We start from the raw sequence: 13,439 nt of genomic DNA on the forward strand, positions 1-13,439 counted from the left end.
AATGAAAAACATAACAATAATAATAACAGAAACATAAGAAAATTAATAACCAGAAAATAAACAATGTAATGAACTGGTCCAGCCGCTCCCTCTCTCCTCACACACATATTATACATATATACACAATAATAACAATCTAATAAACAATAAGCGACAAATTATATACAAACTAATATATACATTCTTTTTTTTTAATAAAATAAATACTAGTATACAAATATATACAAGACAAAACAAAACCCCCCACACTCAAGCCCACCAGTCCCAACCCCGGCACTGACCTGAGAGCTGGTCCTGCGCCTCATGCCTCAGTCCATGTTCAACGTCCATAGGCCAGATCAGGCAGTGCCAGTTTTTCACCCAAATAACCAGTGTCCCACAAGATGAACCCACCTCCCCCCTTTTCCCACCACCCAACCTAACAGCCACACCCAAATCCATATCCTTATATACAATATACAGTACAGACCAAAAGTTTGGACACACCTTCTCATTTAAATTTTTTTCTGTATTTTCATGACTATGAAAATTGTACATTCACTCTGAAGGCATCAAAACTATGAATTAACACATGTGGAATTATATACTTAATGAAAAAGTGTGAAACAACTGAAAATATGTCTTATATTCTAGGTTCTTCAAAGTAGCCACCTTTTGCTTTGATGACTGCTTTGCACACTCTTGGCATTCTCTTGATGAGCTTCAAGAGGTAGTCACCGGAAATGGTTTTCACTTCACGGGTGTGCACTGTCAGGTTTAATAAGTGGGATTTCTTGCCTTATAAATGGGGTTGGGGCCATCAGTTGTGTTGTGCAGAAGTCTGGTGGATACACAGCTGATAGTCCTACTGAATAGACTGTTAGAATTTGTATTATAGCAAGAAAAAAGCAGCTAAGTAAAGAAAAACGAGTGGCCATCATTACTTTAAGAAATGAAGGTCAGTCAGTCCGAAAAATTGGGAAAACTTTGAAAGTGTCCCCAAGTGCAGTTACAAAAACCATCAAGCGCTAAAAGAAACTGGCTCACATGAGGACCGTCCCAGGAAAGGAAGACCAAGAGTCACCTCTGCTTCTGAGGATAAGTTTATCCGAGTCACCAGCCTCAGAAATCGCAGGTTAACAGCAGCTCAGATTAGAGACCAGGTCAATGCCACACAGAGTTCTAGCAGCAGACACATCTCTTCAACAACTGTTAAGAGGAGACTTTGAGCAGCAGGCCTTCATGGTAAAATAGCTGCTAGGAAACCACTACCAAGGACAGGCAACAAGCAGAAGAAACTTGTTTGGGCTAAAGAACACAAGGAATAGACATTAGACCAGTGGAAATCTGTGCTTTGGTCTGATGAGTCCAAATTTGAGATCTTTGGTTCCAACCACTGTGTCTTTGTGCGAGGCAGAAAAGGTGAAAGGATGGACTCTACATGCCTGGTTCCCACCGTGAAACATGGAGGAGGAGGTGTGATGGTGTGGGGGTGCTTTGCTGGTGACACTGTTGAGGATTTATTCAAAATTGAAGGCATACTGAACAAGCATGGCTACCACAGCATCTTGCAGCGGCATGCTATTCCATCCGGTTTGCGTTTAGTTGGACCATCATTTATTTTTCAACAGGACAATGACTCCAAGCACACCTCCAGGCTGTGTAAGGGCTATTTGACCAAGAAGGAGAGTGATGGGGTGCTACGCCAGATGACCTGGCCTCCACAGTCACCAGACCTAAACCCAATCGAGATGGTTTGGGGTGAGCTGGACCGCAGAGTGAAGGCAAAAGGGCCAACAAGTGCTAAGCATCTCTGGGAACTCCTTCAAGATTGTTGGAAGACCATTTCCGGTGACTACCTCCTGAAGCTCATCAAGAGAATGCCAAGAGTGTGCAAAGCAGTCATCAAAGTAAAAGGTGGCTACTTTGAAGAACCTAGAATATAAGACATATTTTCAGTTGTTTCACACTTTTTGTTAAGTATATAATTCCACATGTGTCAAATCATAGTTTTGATGCCTTCAGTGTGAATATACAATTTTCATAGTCATGAAAATACAGAAAAATCTTTAAATGAGGTGTGTCCAAACTTTTGGTCTGTACTGTATACAGAAACAAACAATACAATAACCACAACTGACAAAGCCCAAGTTCGATGCCTGCAGCCCTACATCACTGTCTACTGATCAAAACAAAACAAAAATCTATGGTGTCAGCAGCAGCCCACCACCAGGAGAGGAGATGACCAGACTAGGGCACACTAAAAGAAAAGCCCCTCCAGAGGAGAGCAGCCCTCCGTGTACCCAGTCTCTCATACTCCAGAGAGCGCACCTTCACCAGGTCACCGAGTATGGTCCTAAACACATCGTCCACTGGGAGGATTTTCCGCTGCGTCGATACTAAGCACCGTGCGTTCCACGTGTGATACCTAACCACTGCGCTAACTAGAAATAAGGTGCAGTGGTCCCGACCACCCAGGTCCCCGAATGCTCCATAGGCCCATTCCGCATAAGAGAGACCGGCCAGCTGGGCACAGCCAATGGAGGCGCCCACCCTGTTGTACACCTCTGTGTTAAAGGGACAACGAAGCAGGAAGTGGTCCATGCTTTCAAGCAAGGTACCACAATGCTCCCGAGGACAGTTCCTGTCCTCAGAGCTCCTACACTTCAGATTGTCCCTCACACACAGTTTCCCATGGAAGCAGCGCCAAGCCAAGTCCCAAACCTTCGAGGGGATCCTGAGAGAATTCAAAAGATGCAGACCCACCCCAAGATCCGGACTTGGGCAATCCCTGAGCGCCAGAGGCCTCTGAAAATGGGTCAACAGAACCCTTTTGTCAAGGAGCTTCCTTGGCAGAGTCCTGACCTCCCACATTCCCAGACCCCACCGGCGAATTACCTTCAGAACCACGGTAGCGTAAGCCGTGAGATGTCCATGCGGTGTGCGGAGATCCTTCACTTGTCCTCCTGTCTCCCATTCCTGGAAGGAAGGCTGAAGCCATCCCTTACAGGAGAATATCCAGGGAGGAGCCCTCTCTTTCCAGAGGTTTGCAATATTGATCTTAATGAAGGTATTCACAAGGAATACCACAGGGTTGACCATACCCAACCCTCCTAGTCTCCTCGTCCGGTAAGTAACCTCCCTCTTGACCAGGTTCAGTCTATTCCCCCATAACAGTTGGAAGAAACTGTAGACCCGAGTCCAGAGAGGCTCCGGCAAGATGCACACACTGCCCAGATAGATCAGCAAAGGGAGCAGGTAAGTTTTGATCAGGTTTACCCTTTCCCTTAGGGTCAAAGACCAACCCTTCCATTGTTTCACCTTCTGAGTGGCGATCTCTAGCCTGCTGTCCCAATTTTGTTTGGGGTAATCCCCCTGGTCAAATTCGATGCCAAGAACTTTTGCAGAGAATTTGGGTTCTGGAAGGGTGTCCGGGAGATCAAAACCAGGATCTCCTCCTCCCAGCCAGAGACTCTCACACTTATCCCGGTTGATCTTAGACCCTGATGCCTCCGAGTAGCGATTTACCTCTGACATCAGCCATTCTGCCTCCCCATCAGAGGAAACAAAAACGGTGATGTCATCGGCATACGTCACCACTCTCAGAGTGGCTTCCGGTCCATCCCGATCCCAGCCAATGGTCCACGCTCCACCCTCCTAAGAAGTGGGTCTATCGCAAACGCGTACAGTAGCGGGCGCAAGGGACAACCCTGGCGAACACCACACCCAACCTCAAAAGAGCTGCCAATCCAAGCGTTCACAAGCGGGAAACTCTCTGCCCCAGCGTACAAGGTCTTAAGCCAATCAACGAACCCCCCAGGCAGGCCATACCTCAGAAGGACAGACCAGAGGTACTCATGATTAACCCGATCAAACGCTTTTGCCTGGTCCAATGACAGCATGTACCCCTTCCAGTGACCAGCCCTACCCTGCTCCACCGCCTCTCGGACACAGAGTACAGCACTAATTGCACTGCGGCCCAGAACAGAGCAATGCTGGGCCCCCGAAAGGAGCTGGGGTGCAAATTTCACCAGCCGATTAAACAGTACCTTTGCCAAAACCTTCCTGTCTGCATTGAGAAGCGCTATGGGACGCCAATTCTCAATGCAAGATGGGTCCTTGCCCTTTGACAAGATGATCAGGGCAGACCTCTTCATTGACTTTGGCAGAGTGCCCGAGGAAAGACACTCATTGAATACCTCAGTCAAGAAGGGAACCAAGGCGTCCTTAAAGGTCTTATAGAATTCAGATGTTAAGCCATCTGGACCGGGAGATTTCTTTAGGGCAAGCCCTTCAATCGCCAACTTAACTTCCTCTTCCCTGATCATCTCTGTCAAAACACCAAGAGAGGGGTCTACCCTGGTTCGGGGACGGCTTCAGCCAGAAAAGCCGACATCTCATCCCAATCCAGATCCCTCTTCCCCAAGAGGTGCGAGTAGAAGGATCTGACGACCTCCAGGATCCCTGATCTGGATCTTTTCAGGGACCCCGCAGTGTCAACCAGTCCTGTAACAACTTTACTATTCACTGACATCTTGCAGTTTCTGTAAGGGTCGGGCGAGCGGTACTTCCCGTAATCCCTCTCAAAAACCAAAGATGCGTGTCTATCATACTGACACCTCATTAGCAAAGATTTCACTCTGGAGATCTCCTCGCGGCTACTTCCAGTTGAGACAAGATGTTCGAGTTTCCTCCTCAGGCCCTGATACAGGCGATACCTGTCCAGGCTCCTGAGGCTCGAGAGCTGGCGGAAGAATCTCGCCACCCTTTTCTTAAACATCTCCCACCACTCTGACTTACTACTACAAAGATCCAGTAAGGGTACCTGGCTCTGAAGAAAATCCTCAAAGGACTGTCTTATCTCCGCTTCTTCCAAGAGAGACGAATTGAGCCTCCAAAAGCCTCTTCCCATCCGGGGGGTCTCTGTAACATTCAGGGAAAACAAAATCAAACCGTGATCGGAGAACTCCACCTCAACAACAGATACTGCTGAAGAGACGGCTTCCTCCTTTAAATAAAACCTGTCTATCCTGGACCTACAGTTACCTCTATGATAGGTGAACCCCTCGTGGCCTGGGGTGTGCCGGTTGTGGACATCCACCAGGCGAGCCTCACTAGCTATACTATTAAGGGCGACGCTATCATAAGTCAGCTCGTCTCTGGAACCTCCTCTATCCCGGGGCCTCGTGACAGTGTTGAAGTCCCCTCCAAAGACGACCTGCCGACTCGTAAAAAGGTAGGGCTTGATCCTCGTAAAGAGACACTTCTGGTCCCACTTAGATTGGGGACCATAGATGTTAATGAGCCGAAGCTCTTGTCCCTTCATAAGGACATCTAATATCAGGCACCTCCCCATTTCTAACTCAATAACCCGTCAGCATTCTACCGGTGCGGTAAAAAGGACCGCCACTCCACTATACGGCTCGGCCGCAAGAGACCAATAGGAGGGCCCGAGTCTCCACTCTCTCTTAGCTATAAACATCTCTGCCATATTTGGCAGCCTGGTCTCTTGCAAAAAGAAAATGTCAGCTTCAACCCGGCTGAGAAAATCAAAGGCCGCAAATCTAGCCATATTTGACTTAATGCTGGCGACATTAATGGACGCCAGCGTCAACGGAGTGGGTACCGCCATCATTGGTGATTAAGTTAGAAGGCTTTCCTCTTCCCACTCCCCTTATCCTCTGCCTCAGAGGAGGAATCCTTCCCCCTCTTTAATGACACAGAGGTGTCCATTCCAGCATTTTTCCTTCTTTTCTCATCCTCGTCTCCGGACTCTGGGCCAGTCCCTCCCCCCAAGGACCTTGCATCCCCAGGAGAAGGAGACTCGGCGCCCCCTGTAAGCTCCGCTGAAGCTGGAACCTCACCCTCAGCCTTCTCCTCAGAGGAAGAGATGTTCACAAGGGCTTGGAACCGGTTAGAAAGACCAACCAGAGGGGAGTCGGTTTTACCTTCCTTGGTCAGAGCGGGAGAAGATGTTTTATCTCCCTTCTTTTTCTTCTGCCCCGGTAGTCTGGGGCTCGCCCCGCTCCCTCTCCTGTCTGCGCTTGTCTAGACGCCTCAGCTGGGCAGGCGTCTTTTTATTGCTTTTCTTCCCTGGTCTCTCAGCTCCCCCACCCCTGCTAGTCCCCTCCCCAGCAGAATCGGCCTCACGGCTTTCTCCCACCGGGGTTTCGACTGCATTAGCGAAGGAGCGAGGACAACGGCTGAATGGGTGACCTAACTCACCCATGTGGCACAGGTGGCACCTAATCTCCACACAAGAGGCAGCAAGATGGCCGACACCCCCACACAACGCACATTTCTGCACAGTGCAGTTTGCACTGAAGTGTGTGGGGTCGCCGCACCTGTGACAGAGCTTCGGTTGCCCCTGGTAGAATACCAGGATACGATCCCTACCCAGGAAGGCAGACGACGGAATGTGGGCAACAGTAGCACCTGAATGCTTAAGTTTTACCATAAACGTCCAGGCCCCTGACCAGATACCAAACTCGTCGCGGTTTTTCTTTGGCATCTCCACCACCTCTCCATACCGACCAAGCCACGTCATGATGTCATAACAAGAAAGCGACTCGTTACGAGTCATCACGGTCACTTTCTTGATCTGGTTTTGGCGAGACACTGCCTGAACGGCAAAGTCTCGCCAGCCGGGCTGATTTTTTGCCAACTCATAATTCGCCCAGAAGAGCTCAAGCCCCTCCGGCCGAACAAAGCTGACATCAAACTCAGGCGTGGAATAGGGATGTATCAAGGCGTAGATGTCAATCGCCTTGAAGCCCATCCTCAGCAGGAGCTCCACAACTTTAGACCTTGGAAGACACTGCCTGGCCCGGCTGTTGGGAGGGACCACACTGTATTCCCCCCTTTTTGCTCTCGGTAGGCCCCGAGGCCATGCCTCTCTATCCAGAAGGATAGATCAACCTCTCGACCCTCTACCATTAGTGATCTTTCCCTCTTCTTTAGAGCCTCCAGAAGGCGCCGTTGCAACATGCCGTCCCCAAGGCCCGGAGACGAGGAGGATGCCCTATTTGCCCCGGAGGTGACACTGGCATAACTCTGGACAGGTGTTGCCACCCCCGGGGGGGCAACCGGACCAGTGACCACATCAGCCCCAACAGCATCACCATTACCTACCTCCATCTCACCCTCCACCAAACCAGCAACCACACCACTAGACAATGAATTAGCCTCATTCACTCCCACCACCACATTCATTCCTGCTGGACCAGTAACAATGGCGGATGACATTTTGACCTCCGCATCAGGCACAAGGGGCTCAGTCACCTCCATGGAACTGGAGGCGACCTCACCCCCGGTCTTATGTGTGCCCTCCACATCATCGGTCGGTAATTTCCGCTGTTTGGCATTCGGTATAATGTGCCGCTGATCTTTAGCTGCTGTTAGGCGCCGCTGATCTTTAGCATCAGGATCTTCCGGATCAGCGACGCCAACACAAAATAGCACTTTCGTGGGAGGACCGGAACGCTCAGCCCCGACAGCCCCCTCACACTGCCGCCGCTTCTCAACTAAGTGATCAGCGGCAACAGCATTCAGAGGTGCCGAGGCTACCGGAGCTGCCTCCGACACCGGGCTGCTCCCCCCTCCCACTGAGGAGCGCACCACAGCATCGTGGCCTGACGGAACGCCCGCCGCCGGGCCGCCCTCACTGTCCAGCCTCTCGGCTGATGCACCTCCTGCTGCGTCCCCGCTACTACAAGCAGAGACGGAGCTCTGCGCCTCACTACCACGCTCTGTAATCTCCCCGCGCCTTTCCACCAAATCCAGGGCAGAACCCGGGCTGGGCTGGGCAACGGGGCTTATAAAGCGAGCTGAGCCTGCCGCCGACTCAAGGGGTATAGGCAGGGGGACATAGACATAGCTTACCGCTTCCTGCAGCTTTGGCTTGGTCTTCTTTGCCTTTTTGTGGCCCCCAGGTGCCTCTTCTGGTAGATCGTCACCAAGATGGAAGTTTTGGAGGCACACTGGGGACTCCAGGAGCTTAATCTCCGCCATTAGCGCCCCTCCCTGGCCGCTGCTGTCACTGTCCTCCCCAGAGCCGGCAGAACTGCGACCGGATGTCACTGTCGCCTGTCCTGCAGGGAGCTCGCTGCACGTGGCCTGCGGGTGACTTTGCAGGCTGCCAGGTGGGGCTTCCTACTGGTCATCATCACTCATCATCCACCTGGCTCTCAGGCTGCAGCCCCATCTGCCTTTGCTCTCTGGTATCAGCCATTTCTCTGTAGCGGTCTTCATTTATTAGCTTTTCCTTGAATGGACCACTCTGTTCCCTGATGGTGGCTTTCCTAAGTTCCAGGAGATGAATTTCACTGGTCAGTCGCTTTACCTCGGCTTGGAGCTTGGCCTTCCTTGGTTTGGAGGCCCCTGCAGCTTTTGCGCTTGTGCAGCGCAGCTCCTCCCGAAGTTTCCTGACCAGCTTACTGGCATCTTCATACTCACGGAGGTGGATCATGACCTGGGAGGCATAGGTGGACACAGACTCCCGGGGTCCCTGCAGCGCCCAACCCCCCTCAGGGAGGAGCGCCATCGTGCACGCCGCTGTCAGGCTTTTCCTCCATGCTGGAGGCCTTGCGGCTTATAGGGGTCTCCACAATCCCGGGGGGACTAGGAGCCACATTGCTGCGACTCCTGGTGGAGCGTTTCACCGCCAAGTCCTCCAATGTGCAGGCCGGTTGCTGGTTTCTTCTGCCCCCCGCTGGCCTGGTTCGGGAAGCAGAAGCCTGGGGCTTGGCTCCTTCACTCATCCCAGAAACCCGCTCCCTCCCTGGGTAAGAGAGAGAGCAGGTCCCCAGGTGGAGAGGTGTTGGTTTCTCAGAGATCAGGAGCTCACAGCAGGATCTGCAGCCACCACACCTGTAATCACCACACTGACTAGCAGCTGATCAGAGCTGCACCCAGTATGCTGCTGGTGCAGTCACTGTGTACATATATTACATTTCTGATCCCTAGTTACATCCTGTATTATACTCCAGAGCTGCACTCACTATTCTGCTGGTGCAGTCACTGTGTACATACATTACATTACTGATACTGTACTTATCCTGAGTTACATCCTGTATTATACTCCAGAGCTGCACTCACTATTCTGCTGGTGCAGTCACTGTGTACATACATTACATTACTTATCCTGTGTAAATCCTGAGTTACATCCTGTATTATACCCCAGAGCTGCACTCACTATTCTGCTGGTGCAGTCACTGTGTACATACATTACATTACTTATCCTGTGCTAATCCTGAGTTACATCCTGAATTATACTCCAGAGCTGCACTCACTATTCTGCTGGTGGAGTCACTTATTTTTCACCAGTCTGCAGTTGTCATGTCTCTCTGATTCCAGCAGGATGCACAGAGCCGATCAAGTTTAAGAAGTAAAGCTGTGGCTGTGGACATAATAAACATTTGCTAAGGTGAAGCAGAGAGGAGTTTTTCATTTGACACAATAAATAGTAACATTACGTTTTTTATTTGAGGGGCTTTTCGATTTAATGGCAGGTAAACTATTGCATCCTCAAAGTGATTACATCAGCTCTGCTACACCAGTGCGTACATCAGCTCTGCTACACCAGTGAGTACATCAGCTCTGCTACACCAGTGCGTACATCAGCTCTGCTACACCAGTGAGTACATCAGCCCTGCTACACCAGTGAGTACATCAGCCCTGCTACACCAGTGAGTACATCAGCTCTGCTACACCAGTGAGTACATCAGCTCTGCTACACCAGTGCGTACATCAGCTCTGCTACACCAGTGAGTACATCAGCTCTGCTACACCAGTGAGTACATCAGCTCTGCTACACCAGTGAGTACATCAGCTCTGCTACACCAGTGCTTACATCAGCTCTGCTACACCAGTGAGTACATCAGCTCTGCTACACCAGTGCGTACATCAGCTCTGCTACACCAGTGCGTACATCAGCTCTGCTACACCAGTGCGTACATCAGCTCTGCTACACCAGTTCGTACATCAGCTCTGCTATACCAGTGAGTACATCAGCTCTGCTACACCAGTAAGTACATTAGCTCTGCTACACCAGTGCGTACATCAGCCCTGCTACACCAGTGAGTACATCAGCCCTGCTAGACCAGTGCGTACATCAGCTCTGCTATACCAGTGCGTACATCAGCCCTGCTACACCAGTGAGTACATCAGCCCTGCTACACCAGTGCGTACATCAGCCCTGCTACACCAGTGCGTACATCAGCCCTGCTACACCAGTGAGTACATCAGCCCTGCTACACCAGTGAGTACATCAGCTCTGCTACACCAGTGAGTACATCAGCTCTGCTACACCAGTGAGTACATCAGCTCTGCTACACCAGTGCGTACATCAGCCCTGCTACACCAGTGAGTACATCAGCCCTGCTACACCAGTGAGTACATCAGCTCTGCTACACCAGTGAGTACATCAGCCCTGCTACACCAGTGAGTACATCAGCCCTGCTACACCAGTGAGTACATCAGCTCTGCTACACCAGTGAGTACATCAGCTCTGCTACACCAGTGAGTACATCAGCCCTGCTACACCAGTGAGTACATCAGCCCTGCTACACCAGTGAGTACATCAGCTCTGCTACACCAGTGAGTACATCAGCTCTGCTACACCAGTGAGTACATCAGCTCTGCTACACCAGTGAGTACATCAGCTCTGCTACACCAGTGCGTACATCAGCTCTGCTACACCAGTGAGTACATCAGCCCTGCTACACCAGTGAGTACATCAGCCCTGCTACACCAGTGAGTACATCAGCCCTGCTACACCAGTGCGTACATCAGCTCTGCTACACCAGTGAGTACATCAGCTCTGCTACACCAGCGAGTACATCAGCTCTGCTACACCAGTGAGTACATCAGCTCTGCTACACCAGTGAGTACATCAGCCCTGCTACACCAGCGAGTACATCAGCCCTGCTACACCAGCGAGTACATCAGCTCTGCTACACCAGCGAGTACATCAGCCCTGCTACACCAGTGAGTACATCAGCCCTGCTACACCAGTGAGTACATCAGCCCTGCTACACCAGTGAGTACATCAGCCCTGCTACACCAGTGAGTACATCAGCTCTGCTACACCAGTGAGTACATCAGCTCTGCTACACCAGTGAGTACATCAGCTCTGCTACACCAATGAGTACATCAGGTCTGCTACACCAGTGAGTACATCAGCCCTGCTACACCAGTGAGTACATCAGCCCTGCTACACCAGTGCGTACATCAGCTCTGCTACACCAGTGAGTACATCAGCCCTGCTACACCAGTGAGTACATCAGCCCTGCTACACCAGCGAGTACATCAGCCCTGCTACACCAGTGAGTACATCAGCTCTGCTACACCAGTGCGTACATCAGCTCTGCTACACCAGTGCGTACATCAGCTCTGCTACACCAGTGCGTACATCAGCCCTGCTACACCAGTGAGTACATCAGCCCTGCTACACCAGTGAGTACATCAGCCCTGCTACACCAGTGCGTACATCAGCTCTGCTACACCAGTGAGTACATCAGCCCTGCTACACCAGTGAGTACATCAGCCCTGCTACACCAGCGAGTACATCAGCTCTGCTACACCAGTGCGTACATCAGCTCTGCTACACCAGTGAGTACATCAGCCCTGCTACACCAGTGAGTACATCAGCCCTGCTACACCAGCGAGTACATCAGCTCTGCTACACCAGTGCGTACATCAGCTCTGCTACACCAGTGCGTACATCAGCCCTGCTACACCAGCGAGTACATCAGCTCTGCTACACCACACTACCATCTCACAAAACACAGGAGACATTTAAAAGGAAAGATTTTCTTGAGAGCCGTGAAATATCTTGTGTCTGTCTGGAGCTGAAGAAAAATCGGGTGAAGAAGTCGACTCTTGGAATGAATATTGATCCTGATGAGAACGTCCCTACAATACGGAAGCCGCTTCCTTGGAGCTGATGGAATAGTGACGAAGGTGAAGAACGGCCGCGCAGTGAGAGCTCAGCGCTCCCCTCCGGCACACCTACCACACTCATCAGAGCAGGAGAGGATCGAGAGGGAGGAAAAGAAATCCTCTAATTGTCTCAGCGACACTCCGAGGATGTGCGGACTCGGCGTTTAAGACAAGCAGCTGAAATGTTTGGAGGAGATGTAAAAGGCAGAGAGCGGGATAAGCTGCATGTGTAATGAGAGCAATGTGTGCTGCCATGTAGGCACCAAGTAGTGATATATACAGAGTGTAGAGCATCATTTTTAGGATTTTCACATTTTTAGGCCATTATTATTTTACGCTACCTGCAAACCATCAATAAGCATATAAGCGCTACCTGGAGAGTGTCAGTAAGTAGGTTGATTGCCAGCGATGCTTTTATTACTCAAATATTTAACAGATACTAATATGGAAAAAAAGCAATAATAATAACAATAATAAAAACAAGACCAAAGAGTCACAAGGCATCACTGTTAATCCAAGGCCGATACCTTACAGTGCTTTCTAGAGACAAAGATAGCAATGATCCAAAGAAATATTCTGAGGGTCAAACACTTATTGCGTAGTACCATAGATAAAAGAGGAATATCACTATTTATGGCCATTGTATGACTTGCATCCTGTATTTTTCACCACCCCCCTTCAGGCTCTAGTTCTAATTTCCAGTTGTTTCTGAGCTGGTGGGAGGGTCACTACCTACCACGTTGTATCCCATACTCTGAACACATAGATATACAGGTATTCCTGCTCCTTCTGTCTAAGTAACACATGTTCAGAAGTTGCAGAAGATTGTAGGACATTATACACCAGTACTGAGCAGTTTAGCTGTGAATCCATCTCTGGGGTAAGATGAAACACTTACTAGAAAGCTGCAGCATGCTCTGTGTGTGTCTCTCTTTGCCCATTCTGTTCCTCCCTTCAATAGGGAGTGGTAATCTGATCCCTCAGTGTTCTCTCTTGCTTTGACCAAGTTGGATTTTAACTGTATTTAAGAGTTAATAATGAGTTTAGAGGCAGAGGGAGGATTAGAAGAGGCTCCTAAGTGGAGAAAGAAACATTTTGTTTCTTATATTATTCGCTTGTATTATTGATTTATGTAAAAATCTATTAAAACGACACATGTGAAAATACCAGTTCATATCCAATTCCCCTGCGATAGTTACCAAGCCACAAAGAGAATGAGAAGTCAAGGTAAAGTACAGCGCACAGGATGAAACGCTGACCTGAGGTGTGAACAATGTCCTCACCTGTTCTACCACGGTTACAGTTCCGGGAGCCATGGCAACCACCGAGGCGACAGTGTCGCGGGATTCCGTCCCCAGTTCGATGATCTGCTGGAGGATGTTCACAGCCGTGGGGTCGAGCTTCTCACCTGATCAGAAAATCAATAAGAACAAGTTATCGGATGGCGAAAGCGATAAGATTTTGGGAAGGTTCTCTGCGCCCTTCTACAACTTTCGAAGCTGTAAATAAAGGCGGCTCGA

General features: G+C 50.0%; 1 protein-coding gene across 3 annotated transcripts in view; it reads right to left on the reverse strand.

Annotated features, from left to right (window-relative positions):
* ZFAT (zinc finger and AT-hook domain containing) overlaps nucleotides 1-13,439 on the reverse strand; it is a 346,703-nt gene that overhangs the window by 15,025 nt on the left and 318,239 nt on the right. Inside the window, exons 16-17 of one of the 3 annotated variants that reach the window (XM_073679919.1) lie at nucleotides 13,203-13,327; nucleotides 4,822-4,902 (exon numbers count right to left, since the gene is read on the reverse strand). In XM_073679919.1, the coding sequence (XP_073536020.1) occupies nucleotides 4,837-4,902; nucleotides 13,203-13,327 (191 nt within the window). In that variant the 3' untranslated portion in view covers nucleotides 4,822-4,836. Of the gene's footprint in view, nucleotides 1-4,821; nucleotides 4,903-9,298; nucleotides 9,377-13,202; nucleotides 13,328-13,439 lie in introns of those variants that run through there. The other 2 variants (XM_073679920.1, XM_073679918.1) reach the window with 2 other exon arrangements.

Source organism: Phyllobates terribilis, unplaced genomic scaffold, assembly GCF_046119375.1.
Source record: "Phyllobates terribilis strain yellow unplaced genomic scaffold, ASM4611937v1 Scaffold_4__5_contigs__length_816908805, whole genome shotgun sequence".
Lineage (NCBI taxonomy): Eukaryota > Metazoa > Chordata > Amphibia > Anura > Dendrobatidae > Phyllobates > Phyllobates terribilis.